The sequence below is a fragment of the Oncorhynchus masou genome, chromosome 1 (genome assembly GCF_036934945.1).
Source record: "Oncorhynchus masou masou isolate Uvic2021 chromosome 1, UVic_Omas_1.1, whole genome shotgun sequence".
Classification (NCBI taxonomy): Eukaryota; Metazoa; Chordata; class Actinopteri; order Salmoniformes; family Salmonidae; genus Oncorhynchus; species Oncorhynchus masou.
This window is the reverse complement of record NC_088212.1, coordinates 54180251-54207851: the sequence shown is the minus strand read 5'-3', so window position 1 is coordinate 54207851 and position 27601 is coordinate 54180251. Positions and strand designations below refer to the sequence as shown.

General features: G+C 41.1%; 1 protein-coding gene across 1 annotated transcript in view; it reads right to left on the bottom strand.

The window, feature by feature from the left end:
* The window catches only part of LOC135537762 (protein kinase C-binding protein NELL1-like), a 168897-nt gene that overhangs the window by 17869 nt on the left and 123427 nt on the right, over nt 1-27601 (bottom strand). The window contains exons 6-8 of the mRNA XM_064964065.1: nt 20578-20650; nt 19314-19396; nt 6084-6218 (exon numbers count right to left, since the gene is read on the bottom strand). Coding sequence (XP_064820137.1) covers nt 6084-6218; nt 19314-19396; nt 20578-20650 — 291 coding nt within the window. The remainder of the gene's footprint in view (nt 1-6083; nt 6219-19313; nt 19397-20577; nt 20651-27601) is intronic.

The following is a 27601-nucleotide window of genomic DNA, read 5'->3' as shown; positions in this document are numbered from 1 at the left end:
TGAAAAATCTATATTAGTATATTTGAGTTTAACCACAATATTTGTTGTATTATTTGTTCTGTCTTTTCAGGTGGATTAAACAGAAGATGCAACCAAAGTCTTGTTTAAAAAATAACAATAATTTGCAGATTTAACCGAAAGTGAGAAGATGTAATCTGAGTAAAGGGAAAAGGCCATTCTTGAACATGGAGTGTGACATTCTTAATAATTTACTCGAGAACCATTTCGGATTTAACCCATTTTACAAGCGATTATCCCAAAATGAAATATTCTAGGCATTTATATATAAACTCCAGTCGCACTTTATCAAAAGCCTTTTCAAAATCAGCTTTGAAAACCAGGCCTGGTTTCCAAGATACAGTGCCTTGCGAAAGTATTCGGCCCCCTTGAACTTTGCGACCTTTTGCCACATTTCAGGCTTCAAACATAAAGATATAAAATTGTATTTTTTTGTGAAGAATCAACAACAAGTGGGACACAATCATGAAGTGGAACGACAGTTATTGGATATTTCAAACTTTAAAAAAGCCATTTCTTAAAGATATCCATAAAAAGTGTTGTTTAAAGTTTGCCACAAGCCACCTGGGAGACACACCAAACATATGGAAGAAGGTGCTCTGGTCAGATGAAACCAAAATTAAACTTTTTGGCAACAATGCAACGATTTCATAGTAATCTATTGTTCCCAGTTCTTGTCTTATATTATCTCCAATATATCGTCCATGCAAAAAAACTGTCTGATGAGGATGAATAATATCTGACAATACCTATTTAATTCTATGTGCCAAGCATTTAGCTATAATTTTTGCAACACAACATTGATGTGTAAGAGGCCTCCAATTTTTCAAATGGACTGAATCTTAATATATACCACTTGGATCCTGTTTCAGTAATAATGAAATCAGACCTTCTTGTTGCTTATCCAATAATCTACCATTTATATAGGAGTGGTTAAAACATGCTAATAATGGACCTCTCAGTATATAAAAAAAGTGTGGAATACTTCAACTGGTATGCCATCCAGCCCTGGAGGTTTCCCAGGCTTAAAGGCTTTAACTACATCAAGAAGTTCCTCCTCTGTAATTTGGCCTTCACATGAGCCTTTCAGTACAAATGTTAAATTTTACCTTATACCTTAAGAAATCCTTACAATTATCTTAGGTTTGTGGAAATGGAGGAGCCTGAAATGAAACCATATTCTAAAGTACTTTACTTCCTCTTTCACAATAGTATTCGGTGAATCATGCGTGACTCCATCACTTGTTACATGTTTCAATAAAAGAATTGGTAGCATTTCTATGTTGAAGATTGAAAAATAATGTTATGCATTTTTCATCATATTCCATCCAGTTCGCTTTATTTTTTTATAAAATATTACACTGAATCTTTCTTGAGTAAGTTCCTCCATTTATTTTTGTTTTTCCTCTGACTTATTCTGTGCCTATATGGTACAGTTTTTATTGCTATATAATTGTACTGTTAGTCCTTTAATTTACTTTGTTAATATGGACTCTTTTGATCTAAATTGTTTTTGTTTTATAGATGAGTACTGAATTGCATGGCCTTCTAAAGGCACATTTAAAGGTGTCCCAAACAATAAGTGGATCTGCTGAACCTATGTTATGTCTGAAAAGTTATAAAGTTATAAATTCTTCTGTCCTAGTTATAAACAAGTTATCATCCACTAGGCTTTGATTACATTTCCAACATCCATGTGGAAATTCTGTAAGAGTAATATATATGCCAATTATGTGATGATCCGACCGCATTCTGTCCCGTATCAACACTTTTTAAACTTTTGGTACCAAAGAGAATGACATAAGAAAGTAATCACGACGACTAGCTTGATTAAACCTGACCAAGTATATCTCACAAGGTCAGGGTATTTAAGCAACCATATATCCACTAATTCCAAAATATCCATGACATTCATGACTTCCTTAAGTGCGTGAGGGTGATTGTTTGTAGTGTGATTTCCATATTAAAATCCCCCACCATAATAATAGAGTCTATAGTTTCTTGTAGAGTTGACAAATTCATATCCATCAGACAATTATTGGGCTTCAATACCTCTTATGCCATTTGGCCTGGACCCTTTGCTGCCGACACGGAGCCCCGCCGATCCATCATGACTGGTCTACCGACATAACCGTCCGAGGGGGTTTCAACAGGCTCTCCCATTGCAACGTCCCCCTGAGACCCATCTGCTTGCCTAAGTGCATGCTCTTCAACCGATTGTTGCCCGCACCCTCCCGCCCAACTAGCATCACTACTCTGGATGGTTCTGACCTAGAATATGTGGACAACTAGAAATAACTTGTTGTCTGGTTAGAGTGTAAACTCTCCTTCCAGACTCACATTAAGCATTTCCAATCCAAAATTAAATCTAGAATCGGCTTCATATTTTGCAACAAAGCCTCCTTCACTCATGCTGCCAGTTTTACGAGATACCCTCGTAAAACTGACTATCCTACCAATCCTTGACTTCGGCGATGTCATTTAAAAAATTGCCCCAACACTCTACTCAGCAAACGGGATGTAGTCTATCACAGTGCCATCCGTTTTGTCACCAAAGCCCCATATACTACCCACTACTGCGACCTCTCGTTGGCTGGCCCTCACTACATATCTGTCGCCAAACCCACTGGCTCCAGGTCATCTATCTATAGGTACAAGGTCGTCAATGTTTTCATTAGCAGCATTGAGAGTTTCCTTGTATATTATGCTCTCCCATCAGGGTGCTTTGGCTTTGCAGGATCATCCCTGCCAAGCAGGCTCAGAATCTTGAGTGGGCGGTGCTACTCTAGAAAGTCTCTGACCACATTTTGTCTGGATACAGGCCGCTTACAGGAGGCCCAAAACACAGATAGGGACTTCTCCTTAGTATCTGGGTCATTCAGGTGGGTGTCTAGGGTATAGGGCTGTGGACCGTTCCATCAATATAGGACCATAAATAAATGCATTAGGTGTACACACACATATATATATACATTTTAAATGTAGTTCCCCATGATAGGACAATAAATACATTAGATGTATCATTTATTTTAAAACGCTGTTCAACCATGATAGGACAATAAATAAATAATATAAATCATTATAAAATGTATATCCCTCATCTGCACAACATTGAAAGCTTTCTCACAACCCCTGCTCACAGAAATACATTGGTTCTGGGATATGCAACCATTTCCTTTCTCACTCAACGCCACACTTTCCCAAACACCAAAAAACACACACACTTTTGTGTTCCAATTAGTTATATTTTAAAATAGATAGAAAAGCTATATTTTGCTGTTGTATTATTACAATCCATAACAGGGCTAGAATTGTGTGTTTCATTATTTGCCTCCTCTATGAGAATTTTGTAATTTTTAGAATAGCCATGGTGTCGTCGTTTTGTCTCTAAACAACTGGTAATCAATATATAGAGTTTATCAACCACGCGTTTCCCTTTCAATCTATTTTCCTTGAAAATTGGATACAGAACTTCACTGCGTTCTGCAATTTCCTTCGGGAACTGGTCATTCATGCCTATTTTCTTGCCAGCAAGTCCTTTACCCAGGCTTTTAACCATTATTTTATCTTTAAAGAAAGCAAATTTGGCAACAATTGGGCGTTCGTACCTCTCTGTTCAAAGCAGGGTACATGTTTGAGTTGGATTTTGTTGATAGCTCCGCGTGGGATCTGAAGAGGTGTAAGGAGGTACTCTCTAACTACAGACTCATAAACTTCTTCTTCTCTCACTTGGATACTTGTAAGTACCATACTCTCTCTCATGGATCTAGTCTGCATGTCAAGTAAGGCATCTCTCGGAACGATGTTCTCCTTAAGTTAATTAACTTCGGTTTCAATCTTATTGACTGTCCCTTTTAGCTTGTTTGTGTCTTTCTCCGATGTCGCAGCTTATTCATCAATCTCGAGGCTTGCCTTAAACCCCTTTATATCCTTACTGACTAGTTCAAGTATACCTACTTTGTAAATTATTGATTTTAACAGATTGGTTTCGACCTTTACCATTCCCGGTGGTGAAAATATTAAATTGTCTGTGGCTGTAGAAGAGTCACATTTTCGTTTTGAAATAGGTTCCCCTGTCTTACTCTCTGTCATGTTTGGGTGTTGCTTGTTTCTGTAATATTTGTCAATAAATTTCTCTAGTCTTATGATTTGTTTTGTGTTGTGATCCAGATTGAAGGTTATTACCCACCAGATTGTGTAGTGCTAATATTTAGTCTGACTTACCAATATTGAATGTTACGTTTTTATCTTGAGGTGATCTATATAACTGTGTTCAGTCCACCAAACACGTTTAGACTTTTACTCAAGTAGTATTTTATTGGATGATTTTCACTTTTACTTGTGCCATTTTCTATTAAGGTATCTTTACTTTTACTCAAGTATGACAATTTAGTATTTTTTTCCACCACTGGATGTTGCTTCGGGTTAAAGCATTTCTTTCACATGACCTATCAATTTAGACAAGTGTGTCTGGGTAAGTGTTATCAAATATTTGTATCTGGCCACTTTCTGTTTACCTGAAAATGGTCCTTGTTGTAGGCTACTACTTTTACCACTTTTAGTCTTAATCTTTACTACACTACTCACTGTTTAGCACATGACCTCAATGTGAATCCCTAAAGAGATGGGTGGGGCTGGCTTAAAAGGATGTGAGCAATGCTGAATGGTGTAGTCAAAGGAGAGCTCTCCAGTAGGTACCAAAATATTCAATGGCCATTCAATGGCCATTCTCCAAAGTGAGTTTACAAGTTTATCAAACTTTTAATGCAGAATTACTTTTCCATTCTTCCTCAAAAAATACAGTGTATGATATACCATTGTTTAGCTCTGTGTCTCTACTTGTATCCAATGTATAAAAAAAAACAATCTTCTATATAAGACCGATTTGAGCCGGTCGGTCACATATACAGAACACAAATTCCAATTGGCTACACTTAAACTCTTTAGCATTATCGTCAACTCTTCCCCAATATTTGGAACCAAGGTCTGATCACTCCAATCCACAAAAGTGGAGACAAATTCGAACACAAAAACTACAATGGGATATGCATCAACAGCAAGCTTGGGAAAATCATCTGCATTATAATTAACAGCATTTTCTGAACAAATGTCAGACCACATATTCACCCTGCACCCCCTTATTGACAAACAAACAAACCATTTCAAAAACGCTTTAGACTGAATTTGGCATGAGGGTCTGCTATATAAATTGATGGAAAGTGGTGTTGGGGGGGAAATATGCAACATTATAAAATCCATGTACAGAAACAACAAGTGTGCAGTTTCAATTTGTAAAAAAAAACCCCCACAGATTTCTTTCCTCAGGGCCGGGGATAAGACATGGATGCAGCTTGAGCCCCACCCTCTTCAACATCTATATCAATGAATTGGCTAGGGCACTCGAACAGTCTGCAGCACGCGGCCTCACCTTACTAGACTCTGAAGTTAAATGTTTACTGTTTGCAGGTTGTCTGGTGCTTCTGTCCCCAACCAAGGAGGGCCTACAGCATTACCTACATTTTCTGCACAGATTCTGTCAGACCTGGGCTCAGACAGTTAATCTCAGTAAGACAAAAATAATGGTGTTCCAAAAAATCCACATTCCACGTAACAAATGTTGCGCTATTGCACACAAAAACGATACATACCTCGGGACTAAACATCTGCACCACAGGTAACTTCCACAAAGCTGTGAAAGATCTGAGAGGCAAGAAGGGCCTTCTACGCCATCAAAAGGAACATCCAATTTGAGCCTTCTTTGGCGTCAAAAGGAACATAAATTTTGACATCCCAATTAGGATCTGGCTTAAAATATTTGAAGCAGTTATAGAACCCATTGCCCTTAGTAATTATACTATTTATTGCCCATCATTATCATTATTTGTATGTTTTTTATTTTGTGAATTGAAACATTGTACATGTTTTAAAAAAATATATATTTGTAAATTGAACTGACTTAAATATTCCAAAAATATGCAAATTGACTAGTGTGAGGTGACGTTATCGACTATTGTGAGGGGAAAGATACAACGTTATTGTATCTGTGTGACGGGTGGGATGCCCACCATGCAGCTGCAGTTCCTGCAGTTCTCTGGCTCCACCCATAGCTCCTTGTCTCTGTAGACCACACCGTTGGCACTGCACGTTCTCTCACAGAGGCAGGACTCCAGCTGGGTCAGTCTGGACTCTGCGTAGTTCAGCTGGACACGCACAAATGCATGCACACACACACACACACACACACACACACACACACACACACACACACACACACACACACACACACACACACACACACACACACACACACACACACACACACACACAGATAAATACAGATCATCATCCATTTAAATATTGCAGTACTATAATCCAATTCAACCAGCATGAGGACAACAAATGCAAAAGCAACCGACTACACACAGAAATGGACATTGGTGTGCTTAGCTCCCAGTGTTTCAGAATTAAAACCATTATTATGTTCTAGTCACCTTACCTTTAATATACACTACCTTTAATCTACAAAATTCTGGGATGTTTGGAATACCCAACTTCTGGGTTGCAGGTATTGGGTCACTTAGCTGGGTTGTTTTCTTTAAAAAGTGCAAGGTTGGGTTGTTCATGCTGGGTTATTGAGATATGACCCAGTGGGTCGGATCACAAGATTGAAGGGGTGGGTGGGGCTTAGTAGGGGTGTGTCTTTCAGATTGCTATTTTTGGCCACCCGTGAGAGTAAATGTCATTCCAGTTCATCTGTTCTGATGTATCATTATTTCATGCCAAGTTTGAATATTGACACTTTTCTAGCTTTAACAAGACTTACACGTGTATGAGTTCTTTAAGAGACTTTGCATATCCTAAATGCTACCATTTTGTTACATTATATAAATATTAATGTTACTCATTTTAAATTAAAAGGAACATTTGCAAAAATATTGAACTATACATTTTCAGTGTACAAACTTAACAGAAACATTTCCTCTCTGGATGGCCAAAAATAACTAGCTGATAGCCACTTCCCTAATAGGTCATGCCTCCTGAAAATATCCTATGGAATACCTTAAAAAAGACAGCTGCTGCGTGAAACCATCATGAAAGTTAATAAAAATACAACTGACAGTTAAATTAACCCATGTTTGGGTAATCCAAACAACCCAATTCACACAAACCAACTGGCTAGGTCAAAATATCCCACTGTGTGTTCTGTCATATATTTCTCCCAGTGCCAGTATTTTTTAGGGTGTACCCTCAGCATATACCTCACACACAAACATACACACACTCACAAAGTGCTTAACTTCTTAACCTCCCCTTCTTCTCAATTTCCGCCTAAAAAATACCCTAATCTAACTGCCTGTAGCTCAGGCTCAGAAGCAAGGATATGCATTTTCTAGGTATCATTTGAAAGTAAACACTCTGAATTTTGTGTAAATGTGAATTGTAAGAGAATATAACACAATAGATCTGGTAGAAGAAAATACAAGGAAATAAACATATGTTTTCTGTTTTTTATTGTTGCTGCATCTTTCAAATGAACAAGAACAGACAAGCATACAGATGGTCATTGGGCCAAAATACAGTCAATCAATGATAGACCGGTCCTACCATTGGTGCTCAATGATGTCATTGATTGGTGTCTTCAAATTGGTTTGTTTCGGTCAATACCTCCCGGGAAAAGAACCATCAAGAATGGTTGTGTTAGTAACAACCAGAAGATTACAATGAAACCAACCATGACTGGATAAACATTTGTTGAGTGTGTGTAATTACCACGAACGCTTTGTCCAAAGTCGAATGAGACGGAAATCACGACGCAAGCGTTTTACAAATGTTTCGTGTTAGGCTATAAAAATGGATGTTATCAAACAAAACAAACATTCACTGTGTAGTTAGGACACTTGGCAGTGCCACCAGAGGAAGATCTTCAAATGTAAGCAATTTATTTTATTGTTATTTCTGACTTTAATGCTTGGTTGGGAAATGTGAATAATACTTGTGTGTGCGGGGAGCTGTCCTCAGAAAATCGCATGGTTTGCTTTCGCTGTAAAACCTTTTTGAAATCTGACACAGCGGCTGGATTAACCTTTTATAACTAGGTGGCGCTATTTTAATTTTTGGATGAAAAACGTTCCGTTTTAAACAAGATATTTTGTCACGAAAAGATGCTCAACTATGCATATAATTGACAGCTTTGGAAAGAAAACACTCTGATGTTTCCAAAACTGCAAAGATATTGTCTGTGAGTGCCACAGAACTGATGTTACAGAAAAAAACAGATAAAAATACAATCAGGAAGTGACGCATTTTATGAAACCGCCTCATGGCAATGACTCCTTATATGGCTGTGGAGGAGCTAGAGTCAGCTTACCTTTTCCACGTTTTCCCCAAGGTGTCTGCAGCATTGTGACGTATTTGTAGGCATATCATTGGAAGATCAAATCAAATCAAATGTTATTTGTCACATACACATGGTTAGCAGATGTTAATGCGAGTGTAGCGAAATGCTTGTGCTTCTAGTTCCGACAATGCAGTAATAACCAACAAGTAATCTAACTAACAATTCCTAAACTACTGTCTCATACACAGTGTAAGGGGATAAAGAATATGTACATAAGGATATATGAATGAGTGATGGTACAGAGCAGCATAGGCAAGATACAGTAGATGGTATCGAGTACAGTATATACATATGAGATGAGTATGTAAACAAAGTGGCATAGTTAAAGTGGCTAGTGATACATGTATTACATAAGGATGCAGTCGATGATATAGAGTACAGTATATAGGTATGCATATGAGATGAATAATGTAGGGTAAGTAACATTATATAAGGTAGCATTGTTTAAAGTGGCTAGTGATATATTTACATAATTTCCCATCAATTCCCATTATTAAAGTGGCTGGAGTTGAGTCAGTGTCAGTGTGTTGGCAGCAGCCACTCAATGTTAGTGGTGGCTGTTTAACAGTCTGATGGCCTTGAGATAGAAGCTGTTTTTCAGTCTCTCGGTCCCAGCTTTGATGCACCTGTACTGACCTCGCCTTCTGGATGAGAGCGGGGTAAACAGGCAGTGGCTCGGGTGGTTGATGTCCTTGATGATCTTTATGGCCTTCCTGTAACATCGGGTGGTGTAGGTGTCCTGGAGGGCAGGTAGTTTGCCCCCGGTGATGCGTTGTGCAGACTTCACTACCCTCTGGAGAGCCTTACAGGTGAGGACGGAGCAGTTGCCGTACCAGGCGGTGATACAGCCCGCCAGGATGCTCTCGATTGTGCATCTGTAGAAGTTTGTGAGTGCTTTTGGTGACAAGCCAAATTTCTTCAGCCTCCTGAGGTTGAAGAGGCGCTGCTGCGCCTTCTTCACGATGCTGTCTGTGTGAGTGGACCAATTCAGTTTGTCTGTGATGTGTATGCCGAGGAACTTAAAACTTGCTACCCTCTCCACTACTGTTCCATCGATGTGGATAGGGGGTGTTCCCTCTGCTGTTTCCTGAAGTCCACAATCATCTCCTTAGTTTTGTTGACGTTGTGTGTGAGGTTATTTTCCTGACACCACACTCCGAGGGCCCTCACCTCCTCCCTGTAGGCCGTCTCGTCATTGTTGGTAATCAAGCCTACCACTGTTGTGTCGTCCGCAAACTTGATGATTGAGTTGGAGGCGTGCGTGGCCACGCAGTCGTGGGTGAACAGGGAGTACAGGAGAGGGCTCAGAACGCACCCTTGTGGGGCCCCAGTGTTGAGGATCAGCGGGGAGGAGATGTTGTTACCTACCCTCACCACCTGGGGCGGCCCGTCAGGAAGTCCAGTACCCAGCTGCACAGGGCGGGGTCGAGACCCAGGGTCTCGAGCTTGATGACGAGCTTGGAGGGTACTATGGTGTTGAATGCCGAGCTGTAGTCAATGAACAGCATTCTCACATAGGTATTCCTCTTGTCCAGATGGGTTAGGGCAGTGTGCAGTGTGGTTGAGATTGCATCGTCTGTGGACCTATTTGGGCGGTAAGCAAATTGGAGTTGGTCTAGGGTGTCAGGTAGGGTGGAGGTGATATGGTCCTTGACTAGTATCTCAAAGCACTTCATGATGACGGAAGTGAGTGCTAAGTCGTTTAGCTCAGTTACATTAGCTTTCTTGGGAACAGGAACAATGGTGGCCCTCTTGAAGCATGTGGGAACAGCAGACTGGTATAGGGATTGATTGAATATGTCCGTAAACACACCGGACAGCTGGTCTGCGCATGCTCTGAGGGCGCAGCTGGGGATGCCGTCTGGGCCTGCAAGGACGCGTTTAAATGTCTTACTCACCTCGGCTGCAGTGAAGAAGAGACCGCATGTTTTCGTTGCAGGCCGTGTCAGTGGCACTGTATTGTCCTCAAAGTGGGCAAAAAAAGTTATTTAGTCTGCCTGGGAGCAAGACATCCTGGTCCGTGACTGGGCTGGATTTCTTCCTGTAGTCCGTGATTGACTGTAGACCCTGCCACATGCCTCTTGTGTCTGAGCCATTGAATTGAGATTCTACTTTGTCTCTGTACTGACGCTTAGCTTGTTTGATAGCCTTGCGGAGGGAATAGCTGCACTGTTTGTATTCGGTCATGTTACCAGACACCTTGCCCTGATTAAAAGCAGTGGTTTGCGCTTTCAGTTTCACGCGAATGCAGCCATCAATCCACGGTTTCTGGTTAGGGAATGTTTTAATTGTTGCTATGGGAACGACATCTTCAACGCACGTTCTAATGAACTCGCACACCGAATCAGCGTATTCGTCAATGTTGTTATCTGACGCAATACGAAACATGTCCCAGTCCACGTGATGGAAGCAGTCTTGGAGTGTGGAGTCAGCTTGGTCGGACCAGCGTTGGACAGACCTCAGCGTGGGAGCCTCTAGTTTTAGTTTCTGTCTGTAGGTAGGGATCAGCAAAATGGAGTCGTGGTCAGCTTTTCCGAAAGGGGGGCGGGGCAGGGCCTTATATGCGTCGCGGAAGTTAGAGTAACAATGATCCAAGGTTTTTCCACCCCTGGTTGCGCAATCGATATGCTGGTAAAATTTAGGGAGTCTTGTTTTCAGATTAGCCTTGTTAAAATCCTCAGCAACAATGAATGCAGCCTCCGGATAAATGGTTTCCAGTTTGCAAAGAGTTAAATAAAGTTTGTTCAGAGACATCGATGTGTCTGCTTGGGGGGGGGGATATATACGGCTGTGATTATAATCGAAGAGAATTCTCTTGGTAGATAATGCGGTCTACATTTGATTGTGAGGAATTCTAAATCAGGTGAACAGAAGGATTTGAGTTCCTGTATGTTTCTTTCATCACACCATGTCTCGTTAGCCATAAGGCATACGCCCCCGCCGCTCTTCTTACCAGAAAGGTGTTTGTTTCTGTCGGCGCGATGCATGGAGAAACCCGTTGGCTGCACCGCTTCGGATAGCGTCTCTCCAGTGAGCCATGTTTCCGTGAAGCACAGAACGTTACAGTCTCTGATGTCCCTCTGGAATGCTACCCTTGCTCGGATTTCATCAACCTTGTTGTCAAGAGACTGGACATTGGCAAGAAGAATGCTAGGGAGTGGTGCACGGTGTGCCCGTCTCCGGAGTCTGACCAGAAGACCGCCTCGTTTCTCTTTTTCGGAGTCGTTTTTTGGGTCGCTGCATGCGATCCATTCCATTGTCCTGTTTGTAAGGCAGAACACAGGATCCGCGATTCGCGAAAAACATATTCTTGGTCGTACTGATGGTGAGTTGACGCTGATCTTATATTCAGTAGTTCTTCTCGACTGTATGTAATGAAACCTAAGATGACCTGGGGTACTAATGTAAGAAATAACACGTAAAAAAAACAAAAAACGGCATAGTTTCCTAGGAACGCGAAGCGAGGCGGCCATCTCTGTCGGCGCCGGAAATAGTAGGTTGACCATAAGAGACTACATCTACCAGGTGGTCGCTTGGTGTCCTCCGTCGCAATTATTGCGTAATCTCCAGCTGCAGTATTTTTCCGTTTGCCTCTGATGAGAAACCGACTGCCAGGAATGATTTTTCATCGAATAGAATTGTGAAAAACACCTTGGGGATTGATTCTAAACAACGTTTGCCATGTTTCTGTCGATATTATGGAGCTAATTTGGAAAAAAGTTTGACGTTGTGTTGACTGCATTTTCCTTTTTTCTTCTTAGCCAAACAAGATGAACAAAACGGAGCTATTTCTCTTACACAAATAATCTTTTTGGAAAAAATTAACATTTGCTATCTAACTGAGTCTCGTCATTGAAAACATCCGAAGTTCTTCAAAGGTAAATGATTTTATTTGAATGCTTTTCTTGTTTTTGTGAAAATGTTGCCTGCTGAATGCTAGGCTTAATGCTATGCTAGGTTATCAATACTCTTACACAAAAGCTTGTGTAGCTTTGGTTAAAGCATATTTTGAAAATCTGAGATGACAGTGTTGTTCACAAAAGGCTAAGCTTGTGTTTCAATATATTTATTTCATTTCATTTGTGATTTTCATGAATAGGAAACGTTGCGTTATGGTAATGAGCTTGAGGCTATGATTACGCTCCCGGATATGGGTTTGGAGTCGCAAGAAGTTAAAGACATTCATCTTTTAAATTATGTAAGATACTACAACAAATTGTGTATTTAGAATGTTTAACGCTCTGCAGTTTCACCGGATGTTGGCCTGGTGGGACGTTAGCGTCTCACCTACCCTAGAGAGGTTAGTTATTCAAATTAATGATATATGTACATTCATCATTTTGCCAGTGTTAACTCAGTAATGCACACCCATCCATATTAACACAACTTGGTACACTAATCACCTTGAAGCGGTACAATTCTTTGTAATTGACTGCTGTTACTTTTTCAGATTCCTAGTTGTCCTTCAGACATAATAATCTATTTTAAGGTGACTAAGTTATACAGTGCCTTGCAAAAGTATTCATCCCACTTGGTGGTTTTCCTATTTTGTTGCATTACAACCTGTAATTTAAATGGATTTTTTATTTGGATTTCATGTAATGGACATACACAAAATATTCCAAATTGGTGAAGTGAAAACGAAAAAAAAACTAATAAACTGAAAACTGGTGCGTGCATATGTATTCACCCCTTTTGCTATGAAGCCCCTAAAAAGATTTGGTGCAACCAATTACCTTCAAAAGTCACATAATTAGTTAAATATAGTCCACCTGTGTGCAATCTAAGTGTCACATGATCACTTTAAGCCGTATACTCCACAGAGCTGGGCTTTGCGGAAGTGTCCAAAAAAAAGGCATTGCTTAAAGAAAAAATAAGCATACACATTTGGTGTTCGCCAAAAGGCATGTGGGAGACTCCCAAAACATATGGAAGAAGGTACTCTGGTCAGATGACCAAAATTGAGTTTTTAGGCCAGCAAGGAAAATGCTATGTCTGGCGCAAACCCAACACCTCTCATCACCCCGAGAATACAATCCCCACAGTGAAGCATGGTGGTGGCAGCATCAAGCTGTGGGGATGTTTTTCATCGGCAGGTACTGGGAAACTGGTCAGAATTGAAGGAATGATGGATGGCGATAAATACAGGGAAATTCTTGATGGAAACCTGTTTCAGTCTTCAAGAGATTTGAGACTGGGACGGAAATTCACCTTCCAGCAGGACAATGACCATAAGCATACTGCTAAAGAAACACTTGAGTGGTTTAAGGGGAAACATTTAAATGTCTTGGAATGGCCCAGTCAAATCACAGACCTCAATCAAATTGAGAATCTGTGGTATGACTTGAAGATTGCTGTACACCAGCAGAGCCCATCCAACTTGAAGGAGCTGGAGCAGTTTTGCCTTGAATGATGGGCAGAAATCCCAGTGGCTAGATGTGCCAAGCTTACAGAGACATACCCCAAGAGACTTGCACCTGTAATTGCTGCAAAAGGTGGCTCTATAAAGTATTGACTTTGGGGGGTATAGTTATGCAATCTCAAGTTTTTATTTTTTTTGTCTCATTTCTTGTTTGTTTCACAAAAATATTTTGCATCTCCAACGTGGTAGGTTTGTTGTGTAAATCAAATGATACAACCCCCCCACAAAATTGTTTTTTTTTTAAATTCCAGGTTGTAAGGCAACAAAATAGGAAAAATGCCAAGGGGGATGAATACTTTTGCAAGCCACTGTATATTTGAAAAATTGTGATGTGGCCTGCACACTGTTGTAAACACAAAATTCAAATTGGTGGTGTACTTTTCTGGGCAAAATTATAATTTGACTGTCTAATATTCATCTTCTACCAGTTACTGATGGTGTAATCTGTCTGGTGGAGCCTACTGCCATAATAGACCTCCATGCAGTTGTAAGTACTCTTAATACTCCACTGATTTTTCGTAATGGATTAGAGTAGAACAACACAATTGTTCATTTTCATAACAGGAGGATGATGAAGACACCCTGTCAACTGCCACAGAGAGGGAAGATACAGAGAGGCCTTTTGAGGTTTACACCTTAAAAATAACATCTAACAGTTGATGATAGTGTTGAACCATAATAAAACTTTCACCCTCTTTTTCACAAAAAATGCAGTGGATGATATACCATTTTTTAGCTCTGAGTCTCTATTGTTTTCCAGTTTAAAAACACAATTTCAAATTTTGCTACATAAGACTGATTTGAGCCGGTCAGTCACATATACTAAATTCATTTTTAAACGGATGGGTTTATTGGTGTTAAAATGCACCAGTTATGCTATTTTGGACCCATATGCTGCTGATGTCATGCAGCCTGTCGTTTTTGTGTTTCTACTTTTTCACAATGACAAGTTGTATGTCGGAAGACAATAGAATCCTCATGATGTCACTAAGACAACTGTATATATGTTGATAGAAGTAGTGTAAACCAGCCTTTTGTCTTGAAATCTTTGGTTGTACACTACCGTACTCACGGCTTAGCACATGGCCACACATGTGAATCCTTTAATATATTGGTGGGGCTAAGGTCGTGAACGATGATGAATGGGTGTAGACAAAGAAGAGCTGTCCAGGAGGTGTACCAAAACATTCAAGGGCCATTTTCTAAAAAGTTGGGTAACAAGTTTATGACATTTCAAAGCAGAATTACTTTCCCATTTGTTCCTCAACTGCAGTGAATGATATACTAGCTCTGAGTCTCTGCTTTTATCCAATGGAAAAAACATATGAATGTCATCTGTTACTAGCACATTATTGATTACATGAACCTTGTTTCTTAGGCTGCATATGTTAATGTGGGCTATTTATGGCACTTTTCTGGGATGATTGTTTTTAATACTTTACTTGGAAGCTTATCAGAAGTAGATATGCTAATTTGTTTGAACTGATTGTGCAGGGTGAGCTGCACACAATGGACTTCCTACTAATACACACCTCTTCAGTGCTAACAGTATAGCTCTGGTTCATAGGCATATGATTATAGCATACAATAGCTCTAGGATCAACAGAGGCATTCAGGGCAGTTAAGGGGACAAAAATGAAGGTACTTACATTGTGTCTGCCAAGAACCCTGGAATAATGTACATTTGCTGCAGCATTATGACAACTCAGTGATACAATGGTAGGGATTAACTGAACTGATCTTGATGTCATTGTCTCAATGCAGTCTTGAAATGTGTGGATAGAGTCCTGGAACCAAGATGATTTCGATGGACTCTGTGAAAGTGATTCCAACAGAGCTACAGTAATCTTTTAGACAGGTGTATAATGCCAATAGCTTGCTGAATCTTTCACATCCACATCCCAACAACGGTACCGGATCTGAAATAATTGGACGATTCTGGAAATCTTTCAGTGCTAGAATCAGTTCTTTAAAATCCATTTTCAGAAGTTCCGAGCTAGCCCTCCTAATGTCGTATGACCCTACACGGACTACGACAGCATCAGTTCATGGCATCTGTCATAGAACGGTCAGAAGCAGCCAAGTAATGTCCTGTATTCGGATAGCACAGGGTGAGATCCGGCCATTCTTTCACCTCAAGTGTTTTTGCAAACCCCTTGAGGACTTAAGGGAGGTGGGCCCGATGGACTCGAGCTGTCTGTAGTATCCATTATGCATGATGAATGGGCAGGAGCCTCAGACAGCCTCACGGTCAGATGAGGGTGGGAGCTCTGAGGATCTGAACACGAGGTAGAAGCCACCGGAGAGGAGACAGAACAGAGGACGAAGGTGCAGGTACCTCTGGATCCAGGCCCGCAAAGCTGTTTCTGGTCTGTGTCTGGTCTGGACTTAACAACAGGAACATCCCCCAAGTCATCCAGAAGCATCCTACTAGCTCCATTCTTCAGGGAAGGGGGAGACCCCTTCAGGGAGGGATCCCTGCAGGGTACCGTCCAGGCGATTGTGGAGAGCCGACACGGCGGCAACACTTCCACCAAGCCAGAGTGGCGTCCGGCTACTTGGGTAGAAGAGAAAGAGAAAGTAGGCGGGTGTGGATTCCCCAGTAACTTATGTAGGTTCACTACTTGTTTGCTAAGAGTAGCCACTTCGCTCCTGTAGTTCTCTGCAAGCAAACAGTTGCTACATTGAAAATCCGGGCGGTCGACATTGTCCCGGAAAAGCAACATAATCACAGCTCCTGCAGTGTTAAATGTTTCTTGAGGCTCCAGGCTAGCTAGGATCGCTAAACCAGCCGGGCCTCCGTGTCTCTTCTCTGTTTCGTCAACAACACACTCAGTGGTGAGAATGGTTTACGCCCCTTTTACTACCTCGTAACATCTATAGAGTAAGACGATGGGCCCATCCTCATTAGTGGGCCCTTACACATCTCATGCACCAGGCTCCAGGCCACACTAATCCACTGAGGATGAGGTCATTAAGGCATGAGCTCTGATCAACCCGTCGATTGAAAGGTGTTCCATGTTCTGACGGAACAGGGATTTGAGCCGTGAGCAATGGAGACAGGAGCTGTCCAAAAATTTAATATTTGAAACACAATTTCTAAATAATATGGTGATGCTTAAAGGCCAAGTTCAGTATTTTACAACTTGATGTTAGATTGTTCCTCCATAGACTGAGGGGACTCCAGGGTGAGGAACTACCTTAAAATACGGGACCACTACAGGCTGGCTTCCCCAGCACCATAGCACCAGCATCATAGGTGCACGATGGGATATACCAATCATCTGTGTGTGTGTGTGTGTGTGTGTGTGTGTGTGTGTGTGTGTGTGTGTGTGTGTGTGTGTGTGTGTGTGTGTGTGTGTGTGTGTGTGTGTGTGTGTGTGTGTGTGTGTGTGTGTGTGTGTGCGTGTGTGTGCGTGAGTGCCTGTGTGAGTAGCATATATGTATGCGTTGGTACTCCGGGAAAATACACTGCTCAAAAAAATAAAGGGAACACTAAAATAACACATTCTAGATTGGAATGAATTAAATATTCTTATTAAATACTTTTTTCTTTACATAGTTGAATGTGCTGAAAATAAAATCACACAAAAATGATCAATGGAAATCAAATTTATCAACCCACGGAGGTCTGGATTTGGAGTCACACTCAAAATTAAAGTGGAAAACCACACTACAGGCTGATCCAACTTTGATGTAATGTCCTTAAAACAAGTCAAAATGAGGCTCAATAGTGTGTGTGGCCTCCACGTGCCTGTATGATCTCCCTACAATGCCTGGGCATGCTCCTGATGAGGTGGTGGATCGTCTCCTGAGGGATCTCCTCCCATACCTGGACTAAAGCATCCGCCAACTCCTGGACAGTCTGTGGTGCAACGTGGCGTTGGTGGATGGAGCGAGACATGATGTCCCAGATGTGCTCAATTGGATTCAGGTCTGGGGAATGGACGGGCCAGTCCATAGCATCAATGCCTTCCTCTTGCAGGAACTGATGACACACTCCAGCCACATGAGGTCTAGCATTGTCTTGCATTAGGAGGAACCCAGGGCCAACCGCACCATCATATGGTCTCACAAGGGGTCTGAGGATCTCATCTCGGTACCTAATGGCAGTCAGGCTACCTCTGGCGAGCACATGGAGGGCTGTGCGACCCCCCAAAGAAATGCCACCCCACACCATGACTGACCCACCGCCAACCCAGTCATGCTGAAGGATGTTGCAGGCAGCAGAAAGTTTTCCACGGCGTCTTCACGTCTGTCACATGTGCTCAGTGTAAACCTGCTTTCATCTGTGAAGAGCACAGGGCGCCAGTGGTGAATTTGCCAATCTTGGTGTTCTCTGGCAAATTCCAAACGTCCTGCATGGTGTTGGGCTGTAAGCACTTGCAGCATACTCTATGCAAGATATGACATACTACAAGATTGTCATAAAGTGTGTGTGACACATGGTCGGTCATCCATTTCTGCAACCTCTTCTATCTCACACACACACACGCACGCACGCACGCACACACACACGCACACACACACACACACACACACACACACACACACACACACACACACACACACACACACACACACACACACACACACACACACACACACACACAGCCACTGCTAATTCATGCATGGAACTTCTATTCTCAGCTCACTCTCCATGACACTTTATATTATACAGCCAGCCGGGAACCAAGAGGTTAGCAATTATTCATCCACCACCTTCATCACCCTCTTCCCTTCCACCCCTCTATCCCTCCCTCCCTCGTTTACAGACACAAGGGGAGGAAAGTGCCATTTCTACCGGCTGCGTTGCTGTATAAGCAGAGGAGTCAGACAGGCTGTACCCCAAATGCCAACCTATTCCCCATATAGTGCACTACTTTTGACCAGAACCATATGGGCCCTAGTCAAAATAGGGAACAGGGTGCCAATTGGGATTTTGACAAAGTGAGAGCTCCATTAAAATGAAGGAGACGGTTATTTACAGTGGGATGACACCAAGCCCAGGGCTGGCTGGTGGGCTGTCCTTGCTTCACACACACACACACACACACACACACACACACACACACACACACACACACACACACACACACACACACACACACACACACACACACACACACACACACACACACACACACACACGGTTGGGGGTCGTGCTGAGAGGAACATAATGTTCAGCACCTGTTAGTGTCCCGCAGGGCCGAGATGGCTGCCATTTAATGACACCACTGTGACCTCCGATCATACTTACCCTGTGTGTGTGTGTGTGTCTGTGTCTATTGTATGACCTCTGGAGGAGGAAGAGAGGGCTTTGATAGGAGACTTTGTGTGTGTGTGCATGTTCATGTCCTCTGACTAAGGTCTCTCAGGTACAATGTTGGGACATAAAGCATCACACCACATCACTTATAAGGTTGCTTGTTTGAGGTCAAAATGCTAATTTATTTTGTGACTGGTCACTCTCACCTTCAGGGTCATCTTGGCCAGCAGTTCCTGAAGGTCCATGATGCCTTGCACCAGGCTCAGGAAATCACTGCATGTCGGACAGCCTCAACAGGAGAAAAGGAGGGACAAAGAAAGACAGGAGTCGGAGAGGGGATAAAAGAGTAAAGAACAAGAGAAAAGGAAGGAGGTAGAGAGGAGGCAAAAGAAGAGAAAAAGAGAAGAGATACATTTATACACATTTTACCAAAACATTGTTGCTCAAAATATAATTATATTTTATGACGATAATCAAAGCTAGAGAAAATTGAGTGATTGAACTCATTGGAAGTCTGGTTTTAATCTCCTTGCACTTCCTATCTTGCCACATGGCTCTGTTTTTAGAGGATTGTAGGTAATTACACTTTACACAATGTTGTATGCATGTATGAAGAAAGAAAAATATACTTCTATATTAATATTAAAAAGCTTGTTGTCCTGCAGCTAATAGTGCTGTATTGGCTTCTCGGCTGCGGCGCGAGTGCTGGTTCACACAAGTATCGATGAGTGTAGTGACAGACTATGATTACATGCTTCATTGATCAGCAACAGAGACAGTAGCATCGCCACAAATGCACAACACACGCCCTGCATCTTGATTTGTTTGGCAATAAACAGGAGGGATTTAGAGAGAGAGAGAGAGAGAGAGAGAGAGAGAGAGAGAGAGAGAGAGGGAGAGAGAGGGAGGAAGAACGAAAGAGGGAGGGAGGTTATGATGACAGAGATAAGGGAAAAAGTGTGTGTGTGTGTGTGAATGCCTGGGTGTGCGTGTGTATGCATGTGCACGTGTGCGAGTATGTGTGTGTAGGTACGAGAGAAAGAAAGAGAGACAGAAAGAGCGAGAGCGAGAACAGAGATGGAGTTCGACTGGCTTATTCAGTGATGAGGGATTAGTAAGAGTAACAGGAGTATACCTAATGAGACATTTCAGGATGCCATATCCACTGTCTCTCAGTACCTCTTCACTTTTCATACAAAATGAAGAAGAGTACGGGAACAAGGACCAAGGAACATGTTGGAATAACCCGTCCTATGTCCTCAACAACAAGCTAATCATACCTAGCCTGTAATCATAAAGTACATCAGAGTAAGAGTGCTGATCTAAGATCAGGTCTCCCCTGTCAATGCAATTGTATGCCAATTGTATGCCAATTGGAATTGTATGTCATTACTATCTAAAAGGCTAAACTGATCCTAGAGCAGCACACTTACTTTTATAAATACGGGTAATAACAGTTACTCTACTTACTGCGATTGAGGTTGGGACATTGTGTGATGTAGCCGTTTGGAGCAAAAATGAATTTGACGTCCTGAATGGTACCCTGTGGGGAAGATGAGAAAGAAAAGGAAAGAGAAAGAGGGGGGAGAGAGAGAGAGAGAGAGATTTGATTTGATTCTCTTTGCGATTGAGGTTGGGACATTGTGTGATGTAGCTGTTTGGAGCAAAAATTAATTTGACATCCTGAATGGTACCCTGTGGGGAAGATGAGAAAGAAAAGGAAAGAGAAAGAGGGGGGAGAGAGAGAGAGATTTGATTTGAATCTCGCTTAATCCCCATTTGGACTAATCTTCCAAGAGTCCTTAAACATTCAAATACAATTTATAATACAAACACATTTTCACATATAACACACTATTACAAACATACATAATATACTAACATAATGACCCAATAAATACTCAATCTAAAAAAGATTGATTCTTCATCTACTATAGTCCCACAACATTTCTATGTATTATATTTAAATAGTTTTAAAATAATGTTTACATTTATATATTGAAAGGTTTCTGGTTTGCTCAGTTAATTTATTCAATTTCTTTATTGCTCTAAATCGAAATGTTCTTTTGCCTGGACTGAATACAGTTGTGAATAGAACTTTGCCGTTTTAAATGATGTATATTATGAAACAAAATAAGCATGTTTTTTTCAATTATCTTGTCGATTGATGACCAGCCAAGAACATTGCCCATGACTGCAACAGGAGAACCATATCTCCACCTTAAAACAATCCTTGCTGCTTTGTTCTGTGCATTCTGCAGCCTCCTAACTTCACTTGATGATGCATTTCCCCAGACCACATAACAGTAGTAGTTCACCTGACTCTCAATTAATGCTTGTGTTATTTGCTTAAGAATTTTTCCAGATAAATATTTAGCTATCCTTCTGATTACAATTGCTGTTTTAATAAAAAAATGTATCACAGATTAGGGCGGCAGGGTAGACTAGTGGTTAGAGCATTGGACAAGTAACCAGAAGGTTGCAATTTCAAACCCCCAGGCTGACAAGGTACAAATCTGTCGTTCTGCCCTTGAACAGGCAATGTTCCTAGGCAGTCATTGAAAATAAGAATTGTTCTTAACTGACTTGTCTAGTTAAATAAAGGTAAAAAATTGAGATGATCGCGATAAGCAGTTGTCTAGCTGCACTCCCAATAGTTTGGTTTCTGCACTCCCAATAGTTTGGTACTCCTCCCATACTTAATTGTATCCCATGCTGTTTCGGCCTTTCCCTAGTGGAACAGACCAACATAACTTTGGTTTTCTTGGTGTTTGAAACACGAGAAAAGAGAAAAGAGAAAAAGATCAACATTGAAGGGCTGATAATGACCTAAAAAGCAACTGTCACTGATGGTGACAGTGGCTAAGTGCATGAAAGCCATCAGTGGAGTGTCAATCACTCTCATGAGGGGGGTTTGTGTGTGCGTGCTAATTAGATATTTTTTAGATTGGTTTGGTTTCGGTTCGAATATTAAAAAAGTATCACATTTTCACGTTTAAATGCTGTAACACAGAATAAAACAATTAATAAAAATGCCATGATGATAGTGACTGTCCATTATTGTTTATCACTTATTAACCGTTATTTATTCACATTACTTGAATAAAATATTTGTTTTATTTCATTACTTATTTCATTACATTATTTAGTTCCAAGTCAGCATCTCATGTCTATAGAGCTGCTGCCTATGCTGTCAGACAAAATCAGTATTTTAGTAGTTCTTCAAAGTAAATAAGGAATACTTTTGACTGCTGAATATCAATTATAAATAATTTAGATCATGTATTTTCAGGCTCTTGAAGCAACTAGTTTCTATCCCTAGCAAATGCACGTTCTCTCTTCTCTGCTCCCTAGTGTACACAGGCAGTCAGTGGTTGTGCAATGGGTTATGGCCATTGTAGTAAATTACCACATTTTTGGCGCTAAACTATGTAGAATATTGGCCTGTTGGAAACTACAACTCCCTACCACATAGCACAGTCCAAGCTTGATTTGATGTATCTCTACAGACACTGCACATTGAGGTCACAGAAGAAGAAATAAAAAATCCAATAATTGAACTGACGTTGATCAATTATTTGCCCGGTATCCCCCCTACGGGATGTTTGAGCTAAATGCAAGAGAAAGGTCACAATGTATTATTCCAGGTTAGGCACAATTTAGATTTTGGCCGCTAGATGGCAGCTGTGTGTGTTCTACATTTTAGACTGATTCAATGGACCATTTCATTTCTGTTCAAAATGTTGTATCAAGCCTGCCCAAATACATTTTCAAATTCATAACTGTCAAGGCTGTGGGTAACTGGTGAAAGGAATCAGGCGCAGGAGAGCTGAGATGCGTGGACAAGGTATTTAATTCAAGAAAACACCAGTATAAACACAATACTAAGGTGCTGGAAAAATACCGGAACCATGAAATAAATGGGTGTAAATAACAAAACCGGGCAACAATATACCAGCTGTCAGATACAACAAAAATGCACACAAACATGGGGGAAACCAGAGGGTTAAATAATGAACATGTAATGAGGGAATTGACACCAGGTGTGTAAAAAACAAAAGACAAAACAAATGGAAAATGAAAAGTGGATCGGTGATGGCAAGAAGGCCTGTGACGTCGACCGCCGAACGCCGCTCGAACAAGAAGAGGGACCAATTCCGGCAGAAGTCGTGACAATAACTGTGCACTCTCCTCAAACAATAGCATGGTATTCTTTCACTGTAATAGATCATGTAAATTTGACAGTGGAGTTAGAATTTAAGCTTTCAGCAAATATCAGACATGTCTATGTCCTGGGAAATGTTCTTGTTACTTAAAACCTCATGCTAAAAAACAAAAAATAACCCACATTTTGGTTAATTGCTCAGAAGTAGTTTGTGCATTTGCATGGTGTGCATGGCGGTTTGTGTATGTGTGTGTCTGTCGCTGTGATGGTCCAACGTGATCTCAGAGCAGTTCGTATTATTCTGTATGTAAATCCGTGACACATTTATACTGAACATAAATATAAATGCAACATGCAACAATTTCAATGATTTTACTGGGTTACAGGTCATATAAGGAAATCAGTCAATTTAAATTAATTAATTAGGCCCTGATCTATGGATTTCACATGACTGGGCAGGGGCACAGCCATGGGTTGGTCTGGGAGGGCATAGGCCCACTCACTTGGGAGCAAGGCCCACCCACTGGGGAGCCAGGCCCAGTCAAACAGAATGAGTTTTTCCCCACAAAAGGGCTCAATTAAAGACAGAAATCTCCTAAATTTCATCAGCTGTCCGGGTGGCTGGTCTCAGACAATCCCGTAGGAGAAGAAGCCAGATGTGGAGGTCCTGGGCTGACGTGGTTACATGTGGTCTGCGGTTGTGAAGCCGGTTGGATGTACTGCCAAATTCTCTACAACGACGTTGGAGGTGGCTTATGGTAGAGAAATTAACATTCAATTATTTTGCAACAGCTCTGGTGGACCTTCCTGCAGTCAGCATGACAATTGTATGCTCTCTCAAAACTTCTGTGGCATTGTGTTGTGTGACAAAACTGCTAATTTTAGAGTGACCCTATATTGTCCCCAGCACAAGGTGCAAATTTTTAATGATCATGCTATTTAATCAGCTTCTTAAAATGCCACACCTGTCAGGTGGATGAATTATATTGGCAAAAGATAAAGGCTCACTAATAGGTATGTAAGCAAATTTGTGCACAAAATCATAGAGAAATTTCTGGCCTCATTTATTTCAGCTCTTGAAACATGGGACCAACACATTACATATTGCGTTCATATTTTTGTTCAGTATAGTATGATACATGAATGTTACGTTCCGTATGGTATGTATTAATTTGTGGATGTCCATCATCCTTAATAGTATGACATTTTAAAATGTAGACTTTGTATGATATGTTACGGATTGCAATTTGTGCAATATGTTACAGATTCCAATTCGTACATTAAGTTACGAATTCCAATTTGTTGTGGCTAAGGTTAGCTAGGTGGGTAGTTGGCTAACGCTAACGTCAGCTAGCTCTATGGGTTAGGGGTTAAGATTAGGGTTACAGTTAAGATTTAGGTTAAAAAGTTAGGGGTAGGGGAAGGGTTAGCTAACATGCTAAGTAGTTGCAAAGTTGTTAATTAGCTTAACTTCTTAAGGTATAGGGGGCAGCATTTTCACTTTTGGATAAATAGCATGCCCAATTTCAACTTCCTGCTACTCATGCCAGGAATATAAGATATGCATATTATTAGTATATTTTGATAGAAAACACTCTGAAGTTTCTAAAACTGTTTGAATCATGTCTATGAGTATAACAGAACTTGAGGACTAACAGTTCCAATTTTTTTTTTAGGTCTCTGTCTGTTCAGTGTGTTCTCATTGGGAAACGATACTTAGGAACTTGTTTTCAGTTCCTACCGCTTCCACTGGAGGTCACCAGTCTTTGGAATTTGGTTGAGGTTATTCCTTTGTGCAATGAAGAAGTACGGCCATCTAGGAACTACGTAACACTGTTGAGAGTTGGGAAAGACTTGAAAAGTAGCTTGGTCTGTTGTCTTCCTGTATTGAACACAGTAATCAAAAATATATTATAATCAAGACATGGGTGGAATAAATCATGTTTTCATCACTATTGCTGTTTATTGCTATGAACTGAAAAAATTGTAAGGCTGAATTTTACATACAGTATTTTATGGAAATGTTAAATGAGCCCCATTGAACATCAATTAAGTCCAGTCTACACACCACATGAGGGTCAGAGTTGTATAATGTGTGTGTTGCAAATGTATTTATTGCACTTGATGCATGTGTACTGTCTTTCTGTCCTTCTTGGGTCCACACACATCGCAGTACTTCTTATTGTTCCTACCGGCTAAAATCTAGAAAGATGAAAACACTTAGTACAGGAATTTTACTAACATCTCACTCACTCACATATATAGTTACAGTAGGCCAAGGTAGGAGAGTCAGACACACACACATGCAAAAACATCACTCACACTTATTTCCGGTATTGGAGTTGTTGGTTCTGTGGGTTGGCCGGATGGGGCACCAGCATCATCCTCCTGAATCCTCCTCACAATGGCTGTAGAAGCTTGGGTCCTATGTTGCCTCCCCTGGATTTGAGGTCTTACTCGATAAAGAGCCGTCTCCTTTGGAACTTCCCTCTGTTCCAGGCGTAGGGTTCTCCTTCTGTAGCTGTAGCCAGTCACCACTCCTCCTTTTGTGGCATTGTAATCCATTATGATTTCTGTTTTTTGGCATTCCAGTCCACAGATTCTCCCACCTCTATGCAGCGTACTCATGAGTACATGAGTGCCTTTCTTTGGCACGTAGAACACAGGGATTTGTTGGCCGTGAACACAAACTCAGAGGAATTGATAGGCCTGTTCCGTGTATTAAACAGCGAAGATGGGAGCTCTGGCTTGTGTTCTTGTACAGTTCCTACCATTGTCAGCTTCCTCTTGAGGAGCTCCTGTCCCAGCTTGTTTCGAAGTAAATAAGTTATTGCATGTGATGTTGTGGTCACGGAGTCCCTGTGTCACGTCCAGGACAACCCACATCCCTTGGTTCTTCTCAGGGGCTCCTCCATCTGGCATCCCTTTATACACTTGCAAGTTCCAAGCACATGATAAAGCAACATCAAAGGCAGCAGCCCAGATCTTGATTCCATATTTTGTGGGTTTAGACGGTATGTACTGCCTAGGAGGGCCAGCGGACCTTAAATGGCATAAGCTGCTCATCAACTTTAACATTGGGCCCAGGGTTGTAAAACAGGGGAAGGCGGTCCACAAACTTGTCCCACACTGACCGGATTGCAGCTAGCTTGTCTCTCTACCGCTGAGCTGGTCCGGTGTCTCAGTTATCGAAGCGGATAATCGTGGAAAAAAGTTTTCCAGAGACATTGTTGCACTGAAATGTTCCCTGCTAGTTTCTGCATCCCAAAGGGATTCTGTGGATTCCCCATTGGATCTGAAAACAGCTGCAAGGAAAAGAACCCCAAAGTATGCATCGAAATGAGTTTGGTCCATCTCCTTCCATCTCCCTCCAATGTCATAACTGTCCTGTGAGGATCCGAATGGGTCAGATCAGTTTGGTAATGGATGACAGTAACCAGACCCTCTCTCACCGACAGAGGGGGAGGAGGGAGCTGCTGGGAGGTTGACAGTTCACACCCTGTTGTAAATTAAAAGAGAGGGTCTCCCTCTCCAAAATCCACAAAGGAATGTGCTTTGTCTCCAGACACTTTCCCCGCCAAAACTTTAACACGTTCAAAAGTGAATACTGGAACAATATTGCTAACATAAGAACATGGGGGTGGTCAGAGGTGACCTAAAGAATAATAATGTCATATGGGATGCTATTTTGTGATGTCATTTAAAATGTTGTAAAGGACAAACTGTAACTTGCACAAAGTCTCAATCCTCTACATTCTTTGTGAAATATGATTAAAGTATTTATGTTAACTTCATGCGACGAGCAATCCCGGATACGGGATCCTATTTATAGCCTCAAGCTCATTAGCATAACGCAACATTAACTATTCATGAAAATCGCAAATGAAATGAAATAAATATATTTGCTCTCAAGCTTAGACTTTTGTTAACAACACTGTCATCTCAGATTTTCAAAATATGCTTTTCAACCATAGCTAAAAAAGCATTTGTGTAATAGTATTGATAGCTAGCATAGCTATAAAACTAGAATTCAGCCAGCAACATTTTCACAAAAAGAAGAAAAGCATTCAAATAAAATAATTTACCTTTGAAGAACTTCAGATGTTTTCAATGAGGAGACTCTCAGTTAGATAGCAAATGTTCAGTTTTTCAAAAAATATTATTTGTGTAGGACAAATCGCTCCGTTTTGTTCATGTTTGGCTATGAAAAAAACCTGTATCCAGTTATAGCCTCAAGCTCATTAGCATAACGTAACGTTAACTATTTATGAAAATCGCAAATGAAATTAAATAAATGTGCTAGCTCTCAAGCTTAGCCTTTTCTTAACA